Here is a 27237-nt window from a genome sequence, read left to right as displayed (position 1 = left end):
ATGTACAGGTCTGGATGGTACAGTGGAGACTGCTCTGGAGGGACTAGGTGGCTCCTAGCACACCTTCAAATGAGCAGCAGGGAGAGAATGCCCGTACTTCACCAGCCCTGACTCAGGCACCAGGCAAAAAAGGCTAGCCAGTCCTGGCCAGTAGGGGCAGGTCCATTTCATTGTAGAGACAGGCTTTCTGAAGGGACATGTAGGGACTGAGGGGTAGAGCTATGCCCTGGGGTTGTGTTTTCTCCTTCACCCTCTGCTTAACCACCGGAAGGTAAGAAAACTGTGTCTACCAAAGGAGCCGTCTTCTTCTTGCAGACCCTGGAGACCATGGACACCGGCAAGCCATTCCTTCACGCCTTTTTCATGGACCTGGAGGGCTGTATTAAGACCTTCAGATATTTTGCCGGGTGGGCAGACAAAATCCAGGGCAGGACCATCCCCACAGGTAAGCCTGCCCAGGATAGACTGCAGCCTCGCTTGGGTCTACTGTGGAATCTGTCTTCTCTCCCCAACACCCCCCCAAGGCCCTTTCCCCATGGGGCATCCTTCTCAGAGCCCTCTCCCCACATGGCAACATGCTGATACCTCTAGGGAACTCTATTCATGTTTTCAACTTAAGCGCAAATCATTCCACTGTGTAACAAAGAAGACCCCTGCAGGTGTCTCCATTTCTTTCTTTCTTTCAGTTTTACCATGTGAAATTCTTTTGTGTTTGTTTGTGTTTTCGTTGTGGTGGTGGGGTTGTCTTTTTGTTTTGGCTTTTGTGTATTTTTTGAGACAAGGTCTTTCTATTATATAGCTTTGGCTGTCCTAGAACTTGCTATATAGATCAGGCTGACCTTGAACTCCCAGAGATTCACTTGCCTCTACCTCCTAAGTGCTTGGATTAAAGGTGTATGCCGCCACCAAGCATGGGTCCATGTGAAATTCTTAACCATGATCGTGTTCTTTTCCTGGGTCGCCTCTCTTCCAGATAACAATGTTGTGTGCTTTACCAGGCACGAGCCCATTGGGGTGTGTGGAGCCATTACGCCGGTGAGTACGGGACTTTTCTGTCACAGACTGGTTCTGCCCACTACAACCACCCTGACTGAGTGCAGGCTGGGGGCATGGGGCTCTGTACCCAAGGGTGCCCATGATTTAGGGTGTTCGGCAAAAGGCACAGTAAATTCCAGCAGAGTGGTCAGAAGTGGCCTGCTCCTTTGGGATGGAGAGTCTTTTAACTGGAGCTGGAGAATAGGAAAGTTTGATCAACTGAGAAGAGGGCTTTGCAAGCCGTGGGACCTGCCTGGGCAAAGGCATGGGTTGGCAGCCTCCTTGGAAGGAAGCAGAGGAAGGCTGGTCAATGGGAGCTTAGGCTAGGATGAACACACCTGGCAGATAGCAGGGCCCTTTCCTGCAGCCCAGGATGCCAGGCCGCTGAGACATGCGCGTGTTGGGGAACTCAATGCTACCAATCTGTTTGGGAAGCCCCGGGCCACTCCCACAGCAACTGGGTGAATGAGGATGGAAGAGACGAGGAAAATGTCACCCCTTTGGCAAGCACTTTTGAGAGAATGGGAAGACCCATAGGATAGAACTTTCTCTGCATTAGCATCTCCAGGGTGCAGCTGAGCAAGCCCTGGGCTTCTGTAACCTTGCACATGCCAATGCTATCCTTCGAGGCCCCATCCAGACCATGCAGAGGAAGTGTCCTCCACAGAGTCGGGTGGGCCCCGGGTTGGGGGCACAGTGGACCTGAACCTCATGGTCCCCTTCTTGTACTCTGGCACAGTGGAACTTCCCCCTGCTGATGCTGGCCTGGAAACTGGCTCCTGCCCTGTGCTGTGGAAACACTGTGGTCCTGAAGCCAGCTGAGCAGACACCGCTCACCGCCCTGTACCTTGGCTCTCTCATCAAAGAGGTAAGACGTCTGAAAAGAAGATATTATGTATTCCAGATAGACCCCCACGCCCAGGAGCCAGGCACCATGAAAATCTGTGACAGCGGCCATCAGCTCACAGTGCAGAGGGAAGGGCATGACTTTTTTTTGCATGGAGTCGCTGATCTGGAAGCTGCTGTTCCTCCCCACCGTACTAATAAGATCCTGCTCCTCTCATTAAGTCGCAAGCTGGCAGTTAGCACTCTGTTTTATCTAGAGCATTTGCAGGAGGGGGCCAGAAAAGGAAGCCCCAAACTCCACCGTCCTGGGCTCAGTGGCCATGAGATGTGAAAAGGTTCTTCCTCCTCTGGGAAGGGTGGCCTGGCCAGCTGGCCAGCTAGCTGCAGCTGTGCGTAGGTCCCCAAGAGCCTCCACACTGCCCTCCCCACCCCAAGGGAGCCACAACTCAGGGAAGCAGTGGCCTAGAGGGACACCTGCCAGACACACCTGGCGACATATTTCAGCCATTCCATCATCAGCATGCGTATAGCAAAGATCGAAAGAACAAGAAAGGCCACCACTTTGCTCCCAGCCGGACCGAGGCAGCTGGGAAGTACCCGCTGTACTGCTGAGGGAGGCTGGGGCCTCTGGAACCAGCCGGGTCTCACCTCACCTCACCGGCCACATACTTATCATGTAAAAGAGACTCCAGGGTTCCAACATCACAACCATTACCGAATTGTGTCTGGGAAACTGAAGATTCAAACATTGTGCCCTAAAACGGCATTTTAAAAATAAAGTCACAGACAAGACCCAGCTGTGTTGGGAATGGGACCTTCTATCCCATTAGGTTGGGGAGAGTCTTGTTAATGGGGGGGGTCTCCCATCTGTGCCCTGCATGAGTGTGAGTATGGAAGAATCAGCAGCCCCCTGCCTCAGCAAGTGTCAATCCTGGATGAGTCCAGTGGGACAAGCAAGGGGAAGGAGTTCTCATTTTACCTGGATGAGGGTGGGGCAGAGTAAGAGTAAGAGCCCACATTGGCTTGGCAAGGGCACAGATGCTCTAGATGGGGGCGTGGCCAAAGTAGTGCTCCTTCCCTCAACACACACACATATGTTCTCATATGTGTCTACACATATGTATGTTTACACACACAAGCACACACAGACTCACATATGATCACTCACACACATACAGGTGCACCCATTCACACACTCATACTCATACATTCATACAAATACACACTCTCCCACAAATACACATATGTGCTTTCACATTCCCATGCTCTTACACCCACATGCACATATTCACAGACACAGTCTCACATATGCCCATTCACATTCACATGTATACACATACAGACATACAAACACACACACATGTACATGCACACACATTCTCCCCAACACACACACACATACACACACACACACACACACACACACACACACACACACACACACACACAGAGGCAATCTTAGACAAGAGGGCTACTGCCACCTAGTGGCAACCCTGAGCCTTTGCCCCTGAGCCCTGTTAGGGCGAGAGGCTCTTGGGGTGGAGGTGGGGGATGATCAAGTCACCTAAGTGCTTGCACTCTTAGCTTGCAGAAGAGGATTAGGAGGGAGGTGTGGAAGGGGGCGATGCTGATGTGGGTGTGTCCCGGCCAGTGTGTGACCCAGCTTCCCTTTGAGGATGCTGCTCTGCTCCCGGACATCACGCAGCTACAACTCCTGCCAGCCCTGCGGGTGGGTCTGCAGCTGCAGCTTCAATGCCTTTCCTGTACCTCCCAGGTCGGGTTCCCTCCGGGTGTGGTGAACATCGTGCCAGGCTTTGGGCCCACAGTGGGAGCAGCAATCTCCTCTCATCCACAGATCAACAAGATAGCCTTCACGGGGTCCACAGAGGTAAACCCTCTTCTTCTATTATTTGAGACCCACAGACATTTCCTTGAGAAACTCAAATATGATTTTTTTTTCTAAATCTAACAATGTTCTAACTATTAGTAAAATGTCACTGTTCCATTTTCCAAACTAAATAAATAGTTAATAGAATGTGGAAGCCTTAAAAAAATAAATGAGAGATAAGATAAAATAAAAATGTAAAACATCTGTATAGTCAACACGATCATAAGTAAGGCTGAGAGATGATAAACAGGCTGTTAGAAAACCAGTTGTATTGCATGTAGCTCTCCAACTGTTCATACACCCTTCATGTGAAAAGCACCGAAAAGTCAATGAAGGAAATAAAGAAGACAGTGGAATGATGGGAGAAACGGACTCCTCTGAGATATCTAGTCTGGCTAGGAGCCTGCTACCCACCTTACTCCTGTCCTCCCCTTTAGCAGCCAGGATGAGCATCCTCAGAGACCCTAGTCAGAATTAGACCATAGCCTACAACCACCATTCCCCTGGATGGCATTAAACAATCCTGGCACTGTGCACACGGAGCTACCCAGCTCTAAGTTGTGGGGTCTGCCCTGGTCTCCTGGGTCTTTCCCAGCTCGGAAGTTCTCGGTGTCTGGCTAAACTCGTGCCAGGATGTGTCAGGAGGCATGCTAGGCCAGCTGCACCTCCATCTGCATATCCAGGGCACAGAGAGCCCCTGTCAGGGTGTCCGGGCATGTTGTCCTGTGGTACCATATCAGCTACCAGTTCTCACTCCTCCTCCCAAGGAGGGTTCAGTCTTCAAAGGGCTCCACAGAATTGGCCACATGTCATCACAAGGATGGGCCATCTTTGCTGTGTCCCTAAATTGACAGTCCCCTCAAATCAGCATGACCTCCATATCGGGCTGGCAGAGTCCAGGCTGTCACTAGCAGGAGTGGAAGGTCACCCTCAGCAGGGTGCCCAGCAGCAGTGGCCAGCTCGGGGAGCCGAGGCTGTGTGACAATATGATGCATCAGGCCTGGGGTGCGTCACTGAGGCAGGTGGCCCCAGTGCCACCAGGCACAGCTCCATCTCCTGGGGCCAAGTTCACCATGTCTAAGAGTTAACAAAGCCTGATTCTTACCCTGAAGGTTGGAAAGCTAGTTAAAGAAGCCGCCTCCCGGAGCAACCTGAAGCGGGTCACGCTGGAGCTGGGGGGCAAGAACCCATGCATCGTGTGCGCCGACGCTGACCGTGAGTCACTGGGGCGATAGGTGTTTCCTCACTTCCTGGTGTGTGTTCAGGACCCATGAAAAGAGGAGCATGCTCACACAATTCGATACTCCCCTCATGGGATGGGCTGCCTGCTGTCCCCACAGGCCCAGCCTATGGAGGGAAGAATACCAATTCTGAGATAGGTAAGCCTGTGGCTTACAGGTACTGCACAGTCAACCCCTGAAGGCTAAGATCACCTTCCTGCGCCTAAGAAGGTAGAGGGGGTTGTGAGGAACCCAAAGACCAGGTCCAGTTTCTCCTGTGGGGCCTTTCTGGGCTGGAGAAGGAGGAGGCAGGCTCCCCACTCTGGGCATCCATTTTTCTATCCTTTAAGTCAGTACAGATGCAGGGTTCTCATGCTCTCGAAAGAGTTGAAGTGTTTCTCCTGTGTCTTGGGTCTTGCTGACCCTTCAGAACACAGAATAAAAACATGCTCTGGGTGTCATTCCCGTATCACCTCCTCCCTGGGAAAGCCACCTGCTCAGCAGCTGGGAGCAGCTAGTGTCTGCCAGAGCAGTATGACACAATACTAAAATGTGTGTTATTGTTGGCTGCTGTGTCCAGAAGAGGGCAGAGAGGACCACACTGGGCGTCCATTCACCTGATCACTAGGTCACCTCCCAAAAGGTGTGACTCCCCAAAGACCTTAGCACACCCACGCTTTAAAGGACAGCCTCCCCCACTGTCCACTGGTGCCAGAAAGCTCTGCCACAGAGAACAAAGCCTTCAGCGCCACACTCAGATAAGACCAGGATCGCAAATAGCCCTGAGAAAAAATAACCCTGCTACAATTTCTCACTAAGATGTGAAGGATCCGGAGCAGTTCCTGTCCCTAAAGTTGGTTTTCAGTGGGGGAAAAGAGTGGGGAAGAAAGCCGGGGAGGCTGTGGAGAGGGACGCCCGTCTCTGCCTGAGCAGAGTTGCTGCTGGAATCACTTGGGACAGTTTTATAATGTTTCCCTACTGTACCTCACATTCGGGGTCCCAAACTCCCATCCCAAAGAACCAGGGCTGCTTTGTGTTCTTAGGCCACCACAGTGGGTGTCCCATCTGCTGTCCATGCTGTGACACGAACCCCCTCAGCAAAGCAGCAGAAACAAGCCCTGTGAGGACTGGTTTTCCAGGCTCTCGGAAACAGAGCCTGCCCCCTTCCTCCCCCTTCCTCCCTCCGCCCCCCCCCCCCCGCCTCCTCCTCCAGGCAGCGCCATTGCACAAAATTAAATCCTGACATAATGTCCAGGGTGTCACACACCATTCTGCCACTTCGGTCATCCTTCCTGGCTCTCATCAGGGACCAGGAAATGAATTGGTGTCTTAAGGAGAGGCATTTGAGCCTAGCTCCGGACCCAGCTGCAGGGGTGAGGTGCAGGGAGGAAGGAGAGACTGTTCTGTTACAACCCTGCTGGGGTACAGTCCCTCCAGACTGTCCCCAGTTTCGGACAGGAAAGCTGGGGTGGAGGTTCCACGGACAGATGAGCTGGAAAGTCTTCGGGCTCTGCGCTCATTAGCATATTAATGGCGCTGAGAAGTCTTCCGGGTCTTGGACTTACTCAACTCAGACTTGATGGATCTAAAATCCCTCCCCCCTCTCCTCTCCTTTGGGAAGCGCTGAGAAAGAAAAATTAGTTTCTGAAATGCAGTCATCTGGGGCCTGTTTTCTTGTGGGGGCAATTAGAGCTGCAGCTGTTGGCGGGCCCTGCTGTAACAACTTAATCGCTTCCTCTCGCCTCCCCCGACCCCCAGTGGACTTGGCCGTGGAGTGTGCTCACCAGGGAGTGTTCTTCAACCAAGGCCAGTGCTGCACGGCGGCCTCCAGGGTGTTCGTGGAAGAGCAGATCTACGGAGAGTTTGTGAGGAGGAGTGTGGAGTATGCCAAGAAGAGGCCAGTGGGAGACCCCTTCGATGCCAAAACAGAGCAGGGGCCCCAGGTAACCCCCAACACACACGTCTTCCGTGGGGTGCTCCATGTGGGGGCTGAGCTAGGCAGAAGTGTGGCCACAGACAGGGTTGCCCCTCCAAGGAAAAGAGCTAGCGTGTGCTGTCACTCAAGGCTTTCATTTAGAAGCTGACGGACTTGGGTTTGTCAGGAAACGGAGCTGTAGTCGTGGAGAAGAGGGAGGAGCCAGTGGATCGAGGGGCGAGGCTATCTGTGCAGACCCTGTAGCCCTCTTGATATGGTCACCTTCAAACCCTGGTCACATAGAGTTTCCTGAACCCTGCTGAAGAGGGGTACAGCCAGGGCACTGACTGACAAGTCTTGACTCAGGGGTCCCCAAGGCCACGCGCCTTACCTCGTGGGATAACCCTCGGGAACCAGAGGGCAGAGAGACTCGAGCGACTGGACTCTATCCTGGGCAGTGGAAACAGGTTTCTGCCGGCCTGGTTTGGGAAGCCTGGACAGGATGCAAATGGCCGTAACCATGAAGTTTAGTAACATTTGTAAAGGGCACGTCCTGTGTGGCTTTCTTGCTAACGGTAAGTGAAGCTGATGGACGGATATTCAAGAGGGCGGCCTGGCCACCCCTGCACTATTGGACCAGAGCACGGCGGCAGCTCTCTGTTTTTTGCCAGACTTCTGCTCAACTCTCAAGTTTCAAGTAGCCATATCTGTGGCTTACCCACCGTTATCTATCCCAGAAGTTCACTGTTGACCGCTGAGTTGGCACCAAATGTTTACACAGGAAGCTGCTGAGCTCAAACTAGACTCTGGGGCTTTGCTCCTTCCAGTCCTTAGTTTCCTCATCTGGAAAATGGGAGCAGTAGAAGGTGTCACATCACCAGGAAGTACTCAACAGAGGGAATTTGTCCTAAGGCAGAAACACTGACTGGCATCTCTCTGACCTAGGAGGCACATACACACTGCTGTGTGATTTCAGGTATCTCAGTTTCTCCTAACCATCCTGTGCGGATGCTGGCTAGGGAAGAACTGGAGGGAGATTTTCTGGCCAAGGTAACACCGACCCTGACCCCGGTCCATGTGCTCTGTGGCTCTGGTGTCATGTGTCCCTGGTTGGGAAGCTGTGTACAGTGCTCAGCCCCAACCTCAATCACAGACTCCCAAGTCTTGACACAAGGTCTCAGTGCAAACACGGCCCCAGATCAGTATCAAATCCTTAAGTTTTAGGGTTAATCTGGAATGGGTGGGGGCACACTAAGGACAGCTTTTTCTCCTATCATTCCCGTCCTTTTCTGCCCAAGTCTCCAGTGTGGCGTTTGGAGCCAGACAGACACTTCTCCTGGGGAGTGGGTGTCCATTCCTCCCGGGCTCTGCTGTGCGGAGTCACTTTGGAACTCACACTGTCTAACCTGGACATTATGTCAGGATCCTGTTGATGTTCTTCCTCCTTCCAAGACCTTTAAGGTTTCGCTCTGCAAGGATGTCCAGCTGCCTAAACACTCCTGTGTGTCTCGGGCCCGTGGAAGAGCTCGCTGACCTAGATCGGGGGCCAGGGCTGGAGACGGCTTGCTGGAACACTCCATCATCTTTTGGGTTAGCTTGGCAGACAAGCAAGGAGGCCACCTGGCCTGTGCTCGGGATCTGGCGGCGTCCTCTGCAGAGCAAGCACAGCCGTGGATGGTCCTGTGGGAGCCATCTTTTCCCACTTCTGGTGCCGTGCCCTGCTCTGTCATTCTACTTCCTGCCAGATCTTTCTCTTCCTGTACTGTAGGCACCAGCTGACATTTCATGGATGGCTATTAGATTTAAACAACGTGTTTATGAGGACTCATCAGGAGGAGTGGCGTTTGGGTGTGTAGGGTTCTGACAGGGACCCAAGCTGCCTGCAGAGAAGATGGGGTCTGTCAGGACAACGTAGTTCCAGCCAGCCGAGACCTGAAGCCTGGTGAAGTTACTACAGTGAGCTGCATCAGCCCCTAGGAGGAGAGAGGTTTCATAACATATGGGACTTTTTTTTCCACTTTAAAAAAAAAATGTTTTACGTGGCATTTTATTTATTCACTTTGTATGTGTATACATTGGTGCATCATGTGTGGGGTGCACATGCCACAGTGCTTATGTGGAGACCAGAGGACAGCTCGACAGGGCCAGCTGTCCCTTTCTGCTGTGTGGATCCCTTGCCTAGCCCAGGATTGAGCTTAAGTTGTCAGAGTTGATGGCCAGCTCCGTTATTTGCTGAACATCCCACCAGGCCCATCTGGGACTTTTAAGCCAAGATGTGGTTCACCCAGAGAAAGGCTGACAGGGCTTGGAATGTGTGTATTGTGGTTGCTTTCTTGGCTCTTTGTGGGTGTGTCAGCACATGGTTCTAAACCCCTAACCATGTCCAAAGGGCTATAGTGAAGGGGTTCCCCCAGCATCACCCCACCAATACCCTTTCTTACCTCTCCCCACAGTGGGGCTCCCATGCTCTTTATTCCTGGAGTACCCCTCCAGGGTTTCCTTACAGGTAGGCATCTCTATACGAAAGAGATCATGGGGCTCCACCATTTCATTCTTTTTTTTTCTTTTCCCATGTATTTGTTTGTTTGTTTGTTTGTTTGTTTTTCTATTATCAGCTTGATACAGTATAAATTCCAGGATATATTCACTATATCCTAATAGTGAAATGTTTCATTGAGGCTTGCCCAGTGATTGAGTAAAACTAAAACTTATTATAAGCCACAGTCATCCTAGGGTCCCCCCTGCTATATAGCCTCTCTGGTTCTGTGGGTTGCAGTCTGATTGTCCTTTGCTTTATATCTAGAATCCATTTATGAGTGAGTGCATACCATGTTTGTCCTTCTGGGTTTGGGTTACTTCACTCAGGATGATATTTTCTAGTTCCATCCATTTGCCTGCAAACCTCATGATGTCATTGTTTTTCTCTGCTGAGTAGTACTCCATTGTGTATATGTACCACATTTTCTTAATCCATTCTTCAGTTGATGGGCATCTAGGTTGCTTCCAGGTTCTGGCTATTACAAATAATGCTACTATGAACATAGTTGAGCATGTGTCCTTGTGGTATGATTGAGCATTCCTTGGGTATATGCCCAAGAGTGGTATGGCTGGGTCTTGAGGTAGATCGATTCCCAATTTTCTGAGAAACCGCCATACTGATTTCCACAGTGGTTGTACAAGTTTGCATCACCATTTCATTCTTTTACTATTGTTCCTTAAAAAGAAACTCAAAGAACTTTCTGTACTTGAAATGGGTTTATTTACTTCTCATCCTTTTTCTATATTGCATATTGGTGGTATACGCATGTGTGTGGGTTCATGTGTGTGTGCAGCCATGTTTACATATGTGTGTGCATGTACTATAGGTTTGTGTGGAGGCCAGAGGTCAAGGTCAGGTTCTTCCTTTTTCAGTGTCTACTCTAGTCTTTGAGAGAATTATAGGTATGGGTCACCATGCCCAGTTTCTTCGATGGATTCCAGAGATCTGATCTCAGGTCCTTAAGTTTTACTGACTGACCCATCTCCTCAGTCCTGATTTTTTTTTCCTACTTAATGTTACTGGAATAGAACCAAGTCTCCTATCTAAAAGTCGCAGTAACAGTGTATTTGCTTAAACTCCATCTCCCTCAGCCTGGGAGGGAGGGCACCGTCAACTGGGTCACGATAAGAGCGTTTGGATTTGAGGAAGGAGGACATGAAGAGGACAGGAAGAGCATCCTCCACATTGAGCCATCCCCAGGAGGGGTGGCCATTTGACAGATAGTTGAGTACTGTGTCCCACAGCTGTGTGTTCATCTGTGGCGTGTGGCATGGGGCACCTTGGAGCCATTGAGGAGGTACCAGAAGGCAGAACCTTTCTGAGTTCGTTTCCTTCCAACCAAGAAGCAGCATCCATGCTCCAGCATGGGGCTCAATCCACTGTCCCCAGGGATGCTGCATCAAATGCTCAGCCCTCCCTCCCTCCTCTGCACTGTGATGGGATAAGTCCAATAAGTACCCACCCCCCATCTGTGGTGCACAGGCAAATAGTGAGACCACTAGACTTGACTTTTAGACAACCTGAAGGCATCTTAGCTTAAGTATATCCCAAATGCTGTTTGGTGCATACTTAGAATAAAGCGATCATGTGTTGTATTTCTGATAGTCACATTTAGCTGGGCATCCTGTGTTTTTACTTGTGAAATCCAGTAATTCTAGCAGAATGCCAAGACCTAAGAGAATGCAACCATTTCGAAACCCATTTCACCCTTACACTTGACCTCTCAGCATAAGGAGGGGAGTTAGACATGTGAATAAGGCCTCAAGCTGAAGGTGAGAACAGACCTTCCCATGGCCCCCAGTTCCAAAGAGCCCAGGTTTGTGCATAGGAGGACTATCTGCCCATAAGGCCACCTGTGTGCTGATCTAGGACTTGACAAGGACACAGAGCAGAGGACCACTGATGGTACTGAGGGCCATTAGAACTACAACAGTCCCCTCCTGGAAGGAAGTGCTTATAATTCCCTTCTGTGTTTTGCAGATTGATCAAAAGCAGTTTGACAAAATCCTCGAGCTGATCGAGAGCGGGAAGAAAGAAGGGGCCAAGCTAGAATGTGGGGGGTCAGCCATGGAGGACAGAGGGCTGTTCATCAAACCCACTGTCTTCTCAGATGTTACCGACAACATGAGGATTGCCAAAGAGGAGGTAGGTGTGGCGACAGCCGAAACTGGGGCCCCAGGGGTCCTCCAAAGACGTCTTCTGAGGCCCCAGGAATCTCGGAAGCCTTCACAGGACTAACAGCTCCATTTCTGAGTGGCCCTGCTGTCCTTTGGGGCTCTGGTGCCCCTGGTGAACCTCAAGGCCTGCAGCAGATACAATTGCTACAGCCCCGTTTCTGTCCTGGTTCATGGTCTCCGGGCAGCCTCAGTCCATCTCCAGCTCATGCACAGCCCAGGGTCCAACACCTCTTAGCCTGGTAGGTGTTACCAGGTGCCAAACTATGGATTCAGGACCTGTGGCTGCTTCACACTCTTCAGACTGCCCTTAAACAAGTGTCCCTCAAGGAGTGTGTCCCAGCTATAATTCTCGTTGACCTTTCTGCCACAGTTGTTCTGGAGAACGATGGAGATAAAGCAGGCGCCCCCAGTAAAAGCTGAAATCTCCCTTTGCCTCTCAGTCCCAACATTAGGCACATGGCGGTTGTTCCTGCACAGGATCAGTAAGAAGCCAGTCTGAGGCTGAATGACTAGACCTTTAAGAATGTCCGTGTGAGGCGTGGGCGTGGGCTTCCCTGTAAGGAGGTTATCTGGTTCCTTCTCCTTGAGGTGTTGAAAGGCTTCTCACCTCTCTGCGGTAGTACAGAGCTCAGATCTCTATGCACCTCTTTTTAAAATGATTCTTTCACTGCTGTTCCTGTTTTGCACACTTCCTGGTGAGATGCCCCAGGGAAGCGGAGACGCCATTTCCAGAGACTGCGCCGGCTGCACTGGCATGTAATCCAGGCCCAGGGTTGACTCGATCACAAGCTCCCTTCAGGACCCTTCTAAATGGGCCACCTCATGGCTCCTCTCTCCCTCTTCTCTGCTGTCTGACCGCTGGCACCTCCCTTCCCCTGGGACTCACTACAGAAACAGTTTAAGTATCTTCATTAAGGGACAAAAAAAGACACCAGGAAAGCAGCCGTCATCCACCCATGGACACCCTTCTAGAGGACTTTCCAGAGAGCTAGCCAATGGTTTTCCTTCTGTATACCCTGCTATACATGGTTTTCCCAAGGCTCTGAGACCGACAGCATTCAAAAACAGTGCTAGCATGGAGGGATCATAAATGCAGTGTATATATATTTTTGGGCTAGCTTCCATTTTTGTTCTGTCTGAATCCCCTCATTCAAATTCAGCCATCCCACAGTTACAGAGGTCTCCGGGGTTCTTTGTCTTGGGGGGAGGAACCCTGAGACTGTGAAAGCTGGGTGCCTGACCAGGGCACACAATCCCCCCCTCACAGGCTTCCTCCTCCTCTCCTTGTAATTGATTGCAGATTTTTGGACCAGTGCAGCCAATACTGAAGTTCAAAAATCTCGAAGAAGTGATCAAAAGAGCAAACAGCACTGACTACGGACTCACGGCAGCAGTGTTCACCAAAAACCTCGACAAAGCCCTGAAGCTGGCTTCGGCGCTGGAGTCGGGCACGGTCTGGTGAGCCAAGCACGCACAGCGAGCGTTGGTGTTCTCTGAGCCCTTGGCCTGCTGGCTTCGGTTTTCTTTCATTAGCCGACATGACGTGATGCTCTCTCCCTGCTTTGAGTGCCTTGCTGACTGTCCTCTGACATGGGTATCCCATGGCCTTAAGTCCTTTGTTATTCACATGAGGAAATCAAGGCATAAGGAGAGATGGAGTGACTTATCCAGCATCACACAGCTAGTGCAGTCGGCCCTCCGTGTTTAATTGCAGAGGATTCAGTCCTTGCTGAGAGGCCCAAGTCTACGGCCACTCAAGTCTCTCGTGTGTGCAGATAGCTTAGGAGCATCCTCCAGCTTGCCTCCTGCTTATTTGTTATTATATATATATATATATATATATATATATATATATATATATATATATATATTTGTACCATACTGGCACTCTGGCCCAGGACCTGGAACATACACACTAGAAAGGCATTTTATCACCAAGGTATACACCATCCCTTCCTGCATACTTCAAAATCATCTACACGCTTTGCAACACCTAATGCAAGGCTGCATTGATACTTACTGTACTGCACTATTTGTGCAGAAAAAGAATTCTGCACAAAATCTTTGGGTCTGAAGGCGGTTGAGCCTGAGGGTGCAGAGCCTTTGCTTAGCAGAGGTCACGGGACATAGACAAGGAGGCTCCAAGGCCTGAACCTTTGACAGCTGTGTCACAGTGCCTCTCTGATTTTGTCTCTGGTGGATCCTAAAGACAGCACGTCACAAACCTGCAGGGTACGGATGCTCATCTCTGCACTGATAACTCCGCAGGTTGGATACTCGTGCCCATCTTCCAGATGAATGAAGTGAGGCTCAAAGCGGTGGAACAAGCTTAGGGTCACATGCATCATCTAGGGAGCAGAACTCTGAGGTCAGGACTGCATCGCTGCTCAGCTAACTCAACCCCTAGCTCGCTTCCCCTCTATCTTCCAATTGTAGTTTCCAGCAGGAAAGAAAGACGTAAAGAGCATAAGGGGTGTGCTGTGTTCAAGTTATGGGGACTTTGCCCAAAGGCCGGGCATTGGGCATCACTGTGCCTCCAGTGTCTCGAGACGCAGGCGCGTGTTCTCCAGGTAACCGGAGCGCCTCTCATCCTCTCTCTAGGGTCAACTGCTACAATGCGTTCTACACACAGGCTCCCTTCGGTGGCTTCAAGATGTCTGGAAATGGCAGAGAGCTGTAAGTGTTTCTGACCCCTCACACTCCCCTCTTCCATGAAGGCTGGTGGTCCCTCAGTGGAGGCTGCTCAGGATCTGTCCCTTCTTTCCACCCTTGTACCTCCCCCCCCCCCAGCCCCAGAACCAATCTGCAGCCTCAGCTTCTTGCCCTGCCTGGCGCCATCACCCTAGGAACATTCTATAGTTCTTTGACCTAGGATAGCAGGATGAGGGCGTGGCAAATGAGGGTCTTAGGACACATATCTCCACGTTGGGTAGAGAAAGCAGCCTGGCTCAAGTCAGGCTCTGAATCTGCCCACCTTTGCTTTCAGAGCCTGGCACAAGCTTTGAGTGATTCCGCTTCCTCATGGATCCTCCCCCCCCCCCCCCCCCCCCGGGCTGTGCTGTGCTTCCATGGCTCCAGCGGAACATTCTAGGCCTGAACTAGTTTCTCTGTGTCTCTTTCCTGCCTGGCCTCCTAAGATTCATGGATGGACCATCTTGCCTCTGGCCCAGGCTGAAAACTGGGTGGAGATGCTGAGGTCCCCAGCCACATGCTGGCATCTCTCTCCAGTCCCCCTTCCTGGGTTTTATTAGCCAGTGTGGACAAACATCTTGGTAGGCACCATGTTCCCGGGGAGCCATCTGTGACAACACCCCAAGGCTGTTCGCGGATGTTTCTGAGGGCTCGTGTTCTCCTTTTGTTTAAACAGTTTGTGTCATTTATACACAAATGCTGTACCTTCTCCACATCTGCATGTGTAGTCAGAGCAGACACTGGGCTCTTTTCCTCAGCCTACGCCTCAGTGAGGACACTGAGCAGCTTTGCTTGTAGATTCTTGAGCCTGTTACAACGGGGAGGTGCTGGCTTCCACTGGCTCTTGACTGGTCTACATGGAATTGGGGCCCCTTACGCCACCTCAGCTCTGTTCAGACCATCCCCAATGCATGACAGATGCTCAGGAGTCATCTGCGCACTTGAGCAAGGACCACAGAGTGTCCTTCGGTCCCTGCCTTCATCCTATGACTGCTTCTCCTGCACTAACCTTCCTGATTCCTGGCCACAAAGACCCATGGCAGGAGCCTGGTACTCCTTTGGCAGCCTGTTATTGGAGTCTCCAATGCGTGGTCTCTCAGAGGAGGCTGAGGCTGAGGCTGGGAGGCCAGAGCTAGGGTCACCCGAGGTCCTTCCAGGCTCCTCTCGTAGTAACAAGGCTGGTGACAGCTGGCATTTGCTGAGAGCCCCTGAAATGCCATTCATGTTCTTGTGGAGATGGTTCGTGAGAGGGGATAACAGCTTTCAAGGGATGAAACCCACCCAGCAGGCTAGCAGGTCATGAGAGTTAAGAGCAGGGCTGGAGAGATGGCCCAGCCATTAAAGGTTAGACTCACAACCAAAAGCACAAGAGTTAAGAAGAACACTGGCACCCTGACCTTTGGCTTCCCGTAGCCCAGGGCTTGCTAGGCAGAGACCACCTGTACCTTGTTGGTGTTTTGAATTTTGTTTTGGGAGATTTGTTTTTTGTTTTGCGGTACTGGGAATTGAACTTAGGTCATCCAGCATGTGAGGCAAGTTCTCTACCACTGAGCTAACCCCTGCCCTAGGAGTCATCTCTGTAAGCCACTTCAGATGAAGCCACCAGAGCTCATCTGGTCACGTGTCTCCTCTGGTCCTCTGTCTTCAGCCGGGCGGGTTGTAAGGACGGAGAAACTCAAATCCCTCACCGTCTTCCTTCTGGAGGCTGGGAGGCAGCAAGCACCCCAGGCCCCTGAGGAAAGGTCATTGGAAGGACACAGTGACTGGGAGGCATATGGGGGACACCTGTTGCCTGGTCTTCCCTTAGAGCCACTGTGGATGCACTGCATAGCTTTTTTTTTTTACCTGGGCCACTCCTATCCCTGGGTGTGATTTGTGGTCCCTATGCCTGCCACAGAGTGGCGTGGTAAGCTCACAGACCTTGGTCATGTTTCATCCTGTCCTGGGGACTTTCTTGAATGGCTGTTTTGTTTTGTTGTTGTTGTTGTTTTGGATCTTTGGCATACATTCTCCCAAAGGTTTTTTTTTTTAATGATGAAATATATTCAGATCATTTGTAAGGAGCCTGGAAACTGCCTTGAAAAATAATTTCTATTTTCAGTTGTTTCAAATTAATGTCTCCTTGTGGCAACAAGTTCCTCTTTTCTATGCTGGAGCACCATTAGGTGGATTCCATGGTTTTCCCCAAACTAGTCACTCGGGCTGGGCTGGTTACTGGCTGTACACTTGCCAGCCCCTCCAGGATACATTTCGGGGCTGGTCTTGGATGGAGTCTGAAAAGCCTCTTCTTCTTGGTGCATCCTGGCTCTTTGCTTTGCAGTGTAAGCTAGGCATCCAAGCCAGCCAACAAAGACTCATACGGCAGAGATGCGGCACAGTCAGACCTTCCTCCCTCCCTGGCCCTTAGTCCCACTCCTTAGAGGAGCCACTGCTCACTCACTGTGTTCATTTCCTCGTTAGTTCACATGGCAAATATTTATGTGGGTTTTTGTTGGTGGTGGTTTTTTTGTTTGTTTGCTTGGTTTTGGGTTTTTGTTGTTGTTGTTGTTTGAGACAGGGTTTCTCTGTGTAGTTTTGGTGCCTGTCCTGGAACTCACTCTGTAGGCCAGACTGTCTTGGAACTCACAGAGATCCACCTGGCTCTGCCTCCCGAGTGCTGGGATTAAGGGTGTGCACCACCACCACCTGGCACAAATATTTGTTTTAGTTTTGTTTTTCTAAATTAAAAAGAAATAATTTTAAATTAAAAAATATCTTTTTAATTTAATGGTGGAAACAAATATAAACCTAAAACCAAAACTTCTAGAAAAAGCATTTGTTCTGGCTTGTCTTATCTTGCTCTTCAAACTTGACCTTGGCCTCCCACCTGGCCTTGAGTCTGCCAGCTCTCTAAAGACATCCTTGTTGACAACAGTTTGTCCAAGGGCGGATCCACAGCAGACCCTGTGGGCATGAGGTGAGTGCAGTCACACACTTCCCCAAAGGACAAAGGACACTTCCACAAGGACAGGGCTTTTCCTCTTGCAAGTCTTGCTGAGCGATTTTACTGCTCCAAGCTTGGTGTTAGGTTCTGGGCATTTGTCAGCGGACTGTTATCAGTCCTTGTCGCCATTGATATCCTAGGGAGGTTTATTAGGAGGAAGGCTGAGCTCCCAAATGGCTTGCTTTGGTTCCTGAGGCAGCAAAGACTGGGTGAGGGGGTGAATGAGGACAGCAGGAACTTGAACCAGAGCAACAGATGAGGAAGTAGAAAGAAGAATCGACAAGCTGTGTCCTGCAAGAACATGCTGACACTTGTGAGCTTGTTCAACACAAGCTAATTCGGAAAGATTTCACCCCTTCTCTGTACTAGATTGATAAACCACTAATACTTAAGATTTTTGCGAAACAACACTATTTGCTCATTTTGAAAGTTTACGGTGCATTTTCTGTGGATATGCATACATCCACTCATTCTTTTCTATTGGCTAATGTGGAAGCAAGCCACGTTTTGTCCTCAGAGATGGGTTTTGGATATCTCCCAGTCTTTTAGTGAAAGCCACCTACAGTGGGCACTGGTGTTACATCCACAGGCCTTTATTATTATTATTATTATTATTATTATTATTATTATTATTATTATTATTACAAACCCTGCTTATAAGCTTCCTTGTGTATAAATATTTATGCACTTAGGGTGGTGGTTCTCAGAATGAATTCCTAGAATTCCTTACTCAGCCACAGGAAAGTGTCTCTGTGTGGGTTCGAATGTCTTCAAGTGTGAGACAGTGAGTGTGCCCCTTTCACACTTACTGGACTTTGCATTCATTTTTCTGCAAAAGTGAGTGTGTCCTCTGTAGCATTTTTCCAGTTGGTTGCTCGTGTTTCCCCTGCTGCTTTGTAAGAACGTTCAGGACATCGAAAACAGCACACCTTCTTAATGGTGACATTACTTACTCAGCACAGAGGGAGGGCCTCTCTAGTTGGCGTAACTGAGCAGGTGTGGTGGGTCTCCCACGGCACAGTTGAAACATTCTCAGGGATTTCAATCAACTTGACTCATCCACATGATCCTAAGCCCGAGTTGCTGTTATACTCAAGCAGGCATCAGAATCACCTAGGGAATTGACTGAACACAAATTTCTTGACTCGACTGAGGACATTTCTGATCCCATAAATAAATTGGTTTTCTAACAAACAGCACCGAAAAATCAATGTCTTAGGTGACACAAACATATGACATCAAGCCCTACAGCGTAGGTGCAGCTCCCTCTGAGCTTAAGGGAGGTGTCCTCTAGGACGCAGGCTGTGAGGACTGAGTTTCCCAGCCTTTCCCTACCCCCAGAGGCTTACCTCATACTTGGCTGAAGGTCTCGGCCATCTTCCCAACCAGCCCAGTGGTACCTTTTGGTGTCTTGTATCATTTTTACTCAACTCTCTTCTTCAATTCTTAGGGACCGCTGGGCCACCAAAGGACCCAGAAAACTCTCTATTTTAAAGTCAATCGATTAGCCACAAGAATCCCATCACCAGCATCGGTCCTCCCTTGGAGTGTAACCTAACACGTGCACCAGGACCGCAGAGCAGGGTGTGGACACACTTTACTATTTTGTCTTCCCTGTTTTACCTGCTACAGTAGTCCTGGGTGAGGCCCGGGAATCTGCATTTCTAACACGTTCAGAAGTCAGGCTGATGATGCTGGGCTGAGTAGCTCACCTGCAGGTCTCAGAGATGAGATGAGATTGTGGGCCAGATCTTTTAATATAGAGACTGGAGAGGCTATCTCTACCTCTATCTTTTCTGGAACCGGAATCTTTTTTTTTTTTTTTTTTTTTTCTTTTCTGCAATTGCTAAGCTTGTAGTATGGAGGAATTCTCCATCTAAGTTGCCTCTTGGTTCTGGGAAGGGGATCTCCTCCAAGGATGGCCCATGATATCTAGGAAAGATCCCTGGCCCCTGTAAGGCAGAAGGGAAGGAAAAATGCCGAAGATGCTAACCTGAGGGCCGTCACCTTCCTGCGCCTCACCTGTGCCAGCGTCCGTTCCCTTCCCCTGCAGTCTGACCCAGCTCCTCTTGGAGCTGTGCCCTTCTCAGCCAGATGTCCCTGTGGCCTGCTGGCCATCTCCTCGGGCTCAGCCATAGCCTCTTCTGTCTATTCAAGTAGTAACAAATGACCACTTAAAACTTACATAGTCAGTGCGGGCCTCACACCCCAGGCCCTCGCCCGCCCCCCACTCACCTGCAAAGGCCCCCCCCTTCTGCAGCCACCTCCCTGACCCAGAGAACTGCCCTGAGTTTATGCTCTTGTCTTCATCTCTCATGGTCCGGAAGCAAACCCTTAGTTCTTTTAACGGCTTCAAAAGCATCACACACGGGACCTTAGCATGTAAACTCACATTTCCAGTTCCCGATGCTTAACTAAGGGCATCACGGTGCCTACTGCCCCCACTAAGGGTGCGCTCTGTCGCACAAACCCCAGCACTCAAACTGTGCAGCAGAAGGCTCAGGCATTAGAAGCGCTTTCCCAGAACCGCGAACTGCCAGTGTGAACTGCCCCCGCTTTTCTGTCGTCGCAGAGGTGAATACGCTCTGGCGGAGTATACAGAAGTGAAGACTGTCACCATCAAACTCGATGACAAGAACCCCTGAAGGACAGACCGGTCTCTTCCTCAAAAGCCGGACAGCTGTCCTTGGCGACTCCAACCTGCCACAAGCAGAAAACGGGATGACAGCGCTCATCTTCCCAGGACCCTCTCTTCGGGACACTCGGTCTACTAGAGCTTAATGGTTTTGATTTTCCCTCTCACACTCATGCTTTACGGACCAAACTGTGGGCGGCTGGCTGTTATGTGTGAAGCTGCAGGCCTGCCTGGGGGAGAAACTGGTGTCCGGCTGCCATTGCTTTAGACTCCGTGCGGGACGCAGCAAAGACACCCGGGGGCTCTGTTGATAGGAGACGGTCTCTGGAGTGTCCCGCGGTTATTTTAAACGCTTTGCTGACCCCAGGAGGAATGTGGAAAGCGCTCACGGTATGGGCTGCAAGCAGATCTGCTCTCACGGGCTCCTCGGAGTCACCTGTGCACAGAACATGTCCCTCCTCGTTCTGAGTGGGACTATTCACAAGCAAAGGATTAGTGTTAGTATGAAAGGAGGATTTCAGGGACCCTGTGTGGGGAGCTTAGGGGGAACACACTCCAAGGGAAGGCTCCAGAAGTCTTTGGTCTGTGGGGGTGCCAGTCCCGAGGACTGCATATTGACACTGACCGTGGGATTCACCTAGAAAACCTTTGGAATGACCAAATCAACATCCCAAAGAGTTTGCCTTACAGTTATGAGATGGTCAGTCAAAACCAAGGCCCTTCTTAGGCAGAGAACATCCTTAGTGTCACCTTTGCCCCTGACGACTCATTTTAGAATTCCCACAGCAGAGCAAACCCTCGGCGACTGAGCCGCACACTTGACACTCGGAGCCCTCGTTCACTTTTACAGATCGCCCGTCTCTACCACCTTTGGTAATGGGTGCGCCCACTTCCTTTTTCTTCTCCCCTGCTCCGTTACCCGTTTTAGATGAGTAAAGGGCGCGCCACTGAGAGACAGCTGCACTGCTTAGCTCCGTACTTGTAAAGTCCATTGGGGCTTTCATTTCTGATTGATTAACTAATAACACCCGGATCCCATAGGGGGACCCGGTCACCAGCCAAGTGACCTGGATATTTCATTCACATTATAATATTTTTCTTTTCCTCTTCAGTGTATCCATGGGATATGCAAAGTCCACATTTGAACTTGGAAAACTAAAACCATTCCCACAATAGAACCAAACCCACTGGGTTGATTGCTATCTGGGCCCTTTTACTCTAAGTCACATACACTTCTCTAAGTGGCTGTGATGCTGACACTGAAGGATTCAAGTTGAACTGAGCAACAGTGAGAACGAAGCCTCATCAGAAGCAGTGTGTGCATAAAGGATAGGATGCGTGAACTGGGGCTCTCCTCAGCCCTGTCAGAGACGAGCAATATTCCACTCACCTTCTTTCTCCCCCTCAGCACTTACACTACCAGGAACTTGTTAAATCGGGATTTGGCCTCATCCACTGAATTTCCAGCATCTCAGTAACTCTAGGTACCACCCTTCACCACAGTACATTAGAGGGTTGCTATTCCTCCATTGTACAATAATGCCTTTAATATGAAATGTTACATTATTTATAATTGGTATCATTAATGTATCTTTTTATAGCTGTAAGTACAGAGAGGTAGTATATTTAACCTTCTGTAATATACTGTATTTAGAAATGAAAATCTATATAATGTTAGATCTCACGTCTTTAAGGTTTACCCCTGTGGTATGGTTTTTCAATTGATTGGACTGGGAATTCTGATCCTAACTTTGGATTGTGTTCAGCAATGGTAAAATAAAATCGGACATTTGAGAAACATTCTTTTTTTTTTTTTCACTGAAGGACTAAGCCCATTTGAATTCTGTGGCAGAATCTTCTTTCTCAGACTTCTGTGTGATGGCAAAAATAAAATTATACTCCTCCAGCCTGCCATACACAGGGCTTCTTTTCCTGATGGTAATGTCCATCCCTATAGTCTTGGATGTTGAACAGCCCTGTGCCTTACATGCTAAGTGTAAGATTTTTTTTTCTACACTGCCCAGGCCCCTTTAATCACAAAGCAATGGTGATTGAGTACAGAAAATGAAGATTTAGGGAAAACGTCTTGTCCCCAAATAGTGACCATGTTTTTTGTTTGTTTGGTTTTTTTTAATTTGTGTGTGTGTGTGTGTGTGTGTGTGTGTGTGTGTGTGTGTGTGTGTGACTTTTCTCTATGATGATCTAAGGATCTGGGCCTAACTTAGCTGAAGATCTTAAGGCTTCCAACTGCCAAGAAATGTCAGTCACCTGGTTGTGACCTGACATTGATGCTGGAGCAGAAACCTTCACTGGACTTGGGTAGGTCTGGAAAGATCAAACTGTGAAGTCAGCATCAAAAGCCCAGATGACTGATGTGTAAAAAAGCACCATCCCCTTAAAAATGGCACACAGAAGGCTGCACGAGACCTCTTTCAGTGTGCACTTTCCCATGTGTTGTGTATTTATGAGCATTTCATTTCTCATCCAAATGTGAACAGACGATATAAAAATGGCATTTTCTGTTGTGTGGTGAATTAGAATATGACTGCCTGAAGAGAACCACTCCAGAGTCGATAGGTGTGATGGTGTGCATTTGTGTATGTGTGCATAAGGTGGGCAGGTGCATGTATATGTGCACTTGTATGACTGTGGTTGGGTACATTCTCTAAAAGAAGACACCTTGGGGGGCTCTAGCTCCACTTCTCGGCAGGTGGCTTCTTTCTAATGTTCACCCCTTGCTAGAATCCATGCAGCAGACAGTGCTTGCAGGTGGAGATTGCTGGGGTGGTGGTGGTGGTGGTGGTGGTGGTGGTGGTGGTGGTGTTGTTTAAATCGTTGTTTCGGGGATATCAGAAGAAAGTGCGGATTTGGCTGAATAAAGACAAACATCAGGAGACAAAAGGAACAGTTAGCCTCAGTGAAGCGGGGTGGAAATTCAGAGAAGTAGGTGGCTGACCTACCTCTGACCATGGTCTTCCAGCTGAACCCCCTTGGGGAAGTTCATACCAACCTAAGGCTTCTGAAAATCTGGGTGGAATTCGAGCAAACGCAAGAAGAACATGATCTGCGGGAATGAAAAAGAAGCGAGGAGGAACCTCAACTGGGCTGGAATAGTCTCCTTCCTGTCTAATGCACGCCTACTGGGTAAAGTTGAAGGCTGGGATAAGGCAATACATGTGTCCAATGTTCCAGATGTTTTTTGGAACAAAAATGGGCATTTTTCCTAGCCTATTTCCAAACTTGTTTAAAGGGGGAATTTTCTTGCCGCAGTAAGTATTGGCAACACAAGTGCCCCGTGTCTGTCCTGGCACTCAGCATGGAGTTCCTCCTAGTGTCGCTAGGTGGCAGCGATGTATGCTCTGAAGGCGACACCACACCAGGCTGTCTGCTAACGCCACGCCTTGCAAACTATTAGGGACTTTTCCTTAACAGTCACCCTGCTGCCCTTGCTAACTGGTCTGAGAACCTCCGTGGCAGGCGAGGACAGGATTGCAGAACCGCGCCTACTTTTTCAGAAGGGTGTTCGGTGGAGAGAAAGCAGAGCATGGGCTGCGAGGTAGTCCCCTTGGCAACCAGTGATCCAAACACCAACTCGAAGAAAACACTTGCGGAGCTCCTGAAGTAGCTCAGAAGGCCCACAGCCGCCCAGGTTCTGTGAACTGGTAAAGAGGGTTATGACGATCTGTCTATGTGCTCTGCACATGGTCCTTGTTATTCCTTGTTACCTTACCAGAGAAGAGTCTAGGTGCAGAACCGCTTTTTCTGCCAAGGACTATCCTTTCTGAGTGAAAATCAGAGCCGAATCGGAAGCCTGTCTGCAGCTTAGCCACGAGGGTCTAGCCTGCGTTTGGTTATTATCTCAGTGACATCAGTTGACACACATTCCACCATGTTTTACACCTCCCCACCATAATCAGCCAGGCAATGTGGCATGCACCTTAGTCGCAGCTACTCCAGAGGCCGAAGATCTAAAAGGATTCACCAACTAGTAACATCTTTGCAAATGTCCATAGTTAAGTTGGTGAACCAGCGGTTGAAAGGGTGCGGTTTACAAAACATCAACATTTAAAAGGCTGTTTCTGTAGGGTTCCCTAAAGACCTGCACACACATTAGTATCCTCGTCCTTCTATATTCACAGCCAGGGTATATGGCCAGCATGCAACATAGAAATTAATCTGTTAATAGAGCAGAGAAGGAAAGGCTGAGCAGAGAATGGAGCAATCTTGTCACTGTGTCTGTCCCCAGGGAAGACAGCAGGGACATCTGAATTTAGGACCCTACAAAGCTCCAGGGCCCTAGCATCTACCGAAACAGGAGCAGTGAGCTTAGTCACCGATACCTAGCAGCTAGGGAAACCGAGGCAGGCCATCGGGGGACGGCATCCTCATCTGCGGAGGCCGAGGGGCAGCCGACCCTCTGGCGAGGGCCTGCTTCCGCGCCACCCGCCCTCTCCGCCCGCCAGGCGGCCGCAGGATTGAGGAAGTGTGTCTGGCCCCGCGGCGGCCAGAGCCTCGCAGGGCAGAGCACGGTAGGACCCGCAGGCCCCGGCCCGCCGCTGTCACCGGCCCGCGGCTGTCGCCGGCCTGCAGCTCCCCAACTCCACCGCCGCAGGTAAGTGCTGCTCCGGCCCGCGCCCTGTCCGAGGGACACGACTGAAGCCAGTGGCCCGAGAGCCAAGCTTCGCCCGCGCCTCCCGGACCCGTGCTCGGGTCCCCGCGTGCAGCCGCGGCCGCCCGCCCTGCGCCCGGAGTCCCGCGCCGCAGCCCCCCGCCCCGCTCCCAGGCTCGCACCCTGCACCCCTAACGGCCGCGTGCTCCGGACCCCGGCCTGTGCCCGAGACTCGCAGGTCACAGCTCTGGGGGCGCCTGGATCTCGGGACGACCCGGGTCTCCTCGCCGCTTCTCTGATTGCGCCGCGACCCTCGCCCCTTGAAGGGTTTAAGCGGGTGCGGTGCTGGAGCCCGGGAGCCAGGGAACCCCGAAATCCGGCGCGGGACCGGAGGGGAACGGAGCGGGGGCGGGGAGCGGAGTTCGGAAACAAAAGTAGGAAACACCAGGGCGGCTACAAAGTTCTTTTGCGTTTGAAGAAAGCCTGAGTTTTAACCTAGAACTGGGGTCTGTCTGAGCGTGTGTGCGCATGGGAGTGCGTGAGCGCCAGTGGCGGGAGGCGACCGCCCAGCAGGCTCTCCACGCGCTGGGCACCCGGGTGGCACGGGGTGGCCTGGAGGTCTTCCCCTCCTCCACTCCTGGGGCGCGCTTCTGGACCAGCGGTCGCCTCTTTGTGGCTACTGAGAACTCGCCTCTCCGTTGTTTGAGCCTGCTGTGGTCCCCAGTGCAGACCAGGGCAGGAATCCTAGGAGGGCGAGGGGTGGTAACAAAGATAGCAATGGGGAGACTCTGAGGATGCTGAGAGCCAGTTCAGCCTGGCTTTTCACAGTTTGAGGCCATTACGTTTTTCTCTTGCATGTGCTCACCCCTGCAAAGACTGGAGCACGATAAATAGAGTCCTAAGAGGTAAGCTCTTAGCAAATTCTCACTAAATACCCTAATTTTAATGAGTTGGTCCCTCGCGTAGTAGCCTCAAAGGGACCACAATGTGCACATTTTGGAAATCCTTAACATTCAACTCTTGCTCTGATTGGGTTTTTGTTGTCTTTGCTCACATTCCAGGAAAAAAATAGCATACCAACACCTAATTTGTCCCTAAAGGACGTTTTAGGGCCAGCCAAGCCTTTCCTCCACCCAGTCTTCTACATATCCTTAATAGCTATAATAATAATAATAATAATAATAATAATAATAATAAACCAGCTGGAGAGATGACTCAGTATGTAAAGCATTTGCTGGTCAAGTGTAAGGATCTGAATTCAGATTCAGAATCTGCATAAAGGCTGATGTAGTAATGCCATGTTGGAGGTGCTGAGGAGACTTCTTGGGAGCTCACTGGCCAGCTAGCTCTGCATGGGCAGGAGGGAAGAAGAGACTGGAATTTCAAACATGGTGCAAAGCAAAGAACACACCAGAGGTGGTCCTGTGACTGAGACACACACACACACACACACACACACACACACACACACACACACACACACAGAGGGAATTAAAAACAAGAACCCTAGAAATTCTCTTCATCTCTGAGTCTAGCCTACTGTCTTGTTGGTTCCATCCCAAAAAAATACCCTGGTCTGGTCCCTTCTTCTCACAGCCTTCCTCATAGTCCAAATTGCCACTCTCTCTGCTATATGATCACAGCCGCCCCCCCCCCCCCAGCTCTAGCTGGCAGGCACAGTGATATAATATATATATATATATATATATATATATATATATATATATATATATATATATATATATATATATACATATATATATACATATACATTCTTTGTTTTAATATTTATTCTTTAAAATTATTTATACCATATATTTACCCTATTATTCCCCCCAACTCCTCCCATAGACTTCTCCCTACCCACCCAACTTTATATTCTTTCTATCAAAACACTCAATTAAGCAAACCAAACCAACAAACTAACAAAAATGCACACAAAAAACTTGGAGTCTGCGCTGTGTTGATCAGCTGCTCCTGGGCCTGGGGCCTGGCCCTGGAGTGTGGCTGAACACTGATTTCCCCTATCCCAGCAGGTATCACAGCTGCAGATGGCTTCTTGGTTGGGAGGTGGGACTTGGTAGCCACTTCCCCTTCTCGGGGCTGGGATTTCTGTCTGCTTTGCACCTGTGCAGGCCCTGTGCATGCCACCACAGTCTCTGTAAACTCATGCGTGCCTCAGCCCTGATGTGTTTTAAAAATGCCGGTTCCTTAGAGCAGCCTACTACCTCTGGCCGTTACAGTCCACTTCCTCTCACCCATACATCCCTGATCCCTGAGGAGTATGACAAAGACATCCTGTTTAGGACGGAGTGCTCCAAAGTCTCATGCACTCTGCGTTGACCAGGTCTCGATGTTAATTCCCACCTACTGCAAGAAGAAGCTTCTCTGACGCGGGTTGAGCTATGCACTGATTTATGGGTATAGCCATGTGTCATTGGGAGCCATTTTATTGCTATGCCCCTTTAGCAGCATAATGGCTGTGGGTTTCCCTCTAAGAACAGGACCGTGTCCATTTCTTAATGGCTGGGTGGGATGCGTCCCTCCTCTTCATGGAGCCTGGAGTTCTCTCTCTTTTCCTTTCATTCCAGCCCTGTGCCATCCCACAGCACCAGGCCACTGCCCCCAGTCTCCCTGGTTGAGCTCACTGCAGCTGAAGCCTCTGCTTTGCTGCCCCATGTGACCTCCCAGGCCTTCCC

At 50.2% G+C, this 27237-nt stretch overlaps 2 protein-coding genes across 2 annotated transcripts in view; both read left to right on the top strand.

Annotated features, from left to right (window-relative positions):
• Aldh1a3 (aldehyde dehydrogenase 1 family member A3) overlaps positions 1-21729 on the top strand; it is a 34860-nt gene extending 13131 nt beyond the window's left edge. The window contains exons 4-13 of the mRNA XM_006995142.4: positions 316-445; positions 974-1035; positions 1775-1903; positions 3656-3769; positions 4882-4984; positions 6748-6932; positions 11424-11588; positions 12921-13078; positions 14222-14296; positions 19867-21729. Of these exons, the coding sequence (XP_006995204.2) occupies positions 316-445; positions 974-1035; positions 1775-1903; positions 3656-3769; positions 4882-4984; positions 6748-6932; positions 11424-11588; positions 12921-13078; positions 14222-14296; positions 19867-19939 (1194 nt within the window). The 3' untranslated portion in view covers positions 19940-21729. The remainder of the gene's footprint in view (positions 1-315; positions 446-973; positions 1036-1774; positions 1904-3655; positions 3770-4881; positions 4985-6747; positions 6933-11423; positions 11589-12920; positions 13079-14221; positions 14297-19866) is intronic.
• Positions 21730-24234: 2505 nt separating this feature from the next.
• Lrrk1 (leucine rich repeat kinase 1) overlaps positions 24235-27237 on the top strand; it is a 136728-nt gene continuing 133725 nt past the window's right edge. The window contains exon 1 of the mRNA XM_076544529.1: positions 24235-24541. The gene's annotated coding sequence lies outside the window, so the exon portion shown is untranslated. The remainder of the gene's footprint in view (positions 24542-27237) is intronic.

The sequence above is a fragment of the Peromyscus maniculatus genome, chromosome 1 (genome assembly GCF_049852395.1).
Source record: "Peromyscus maniculatus bairdii isolate BWxNUB_F1_BW_parent chromosome 1, HU_Pman_BW_mat_3.1, whole genome shotgun sequence".
Taxonomy (NCBI): domain Eukaryota; kingdom Metazoa; phylum Chordata; class Mammalia; order Rodentia; family Cricetidae; genus Peromyscus; species Peromyscus maniculatus.
Note: the sequence above shows the minus strand (reverse complement) of the source record. Positions and strands in the feature narration are given on the sequence as shown.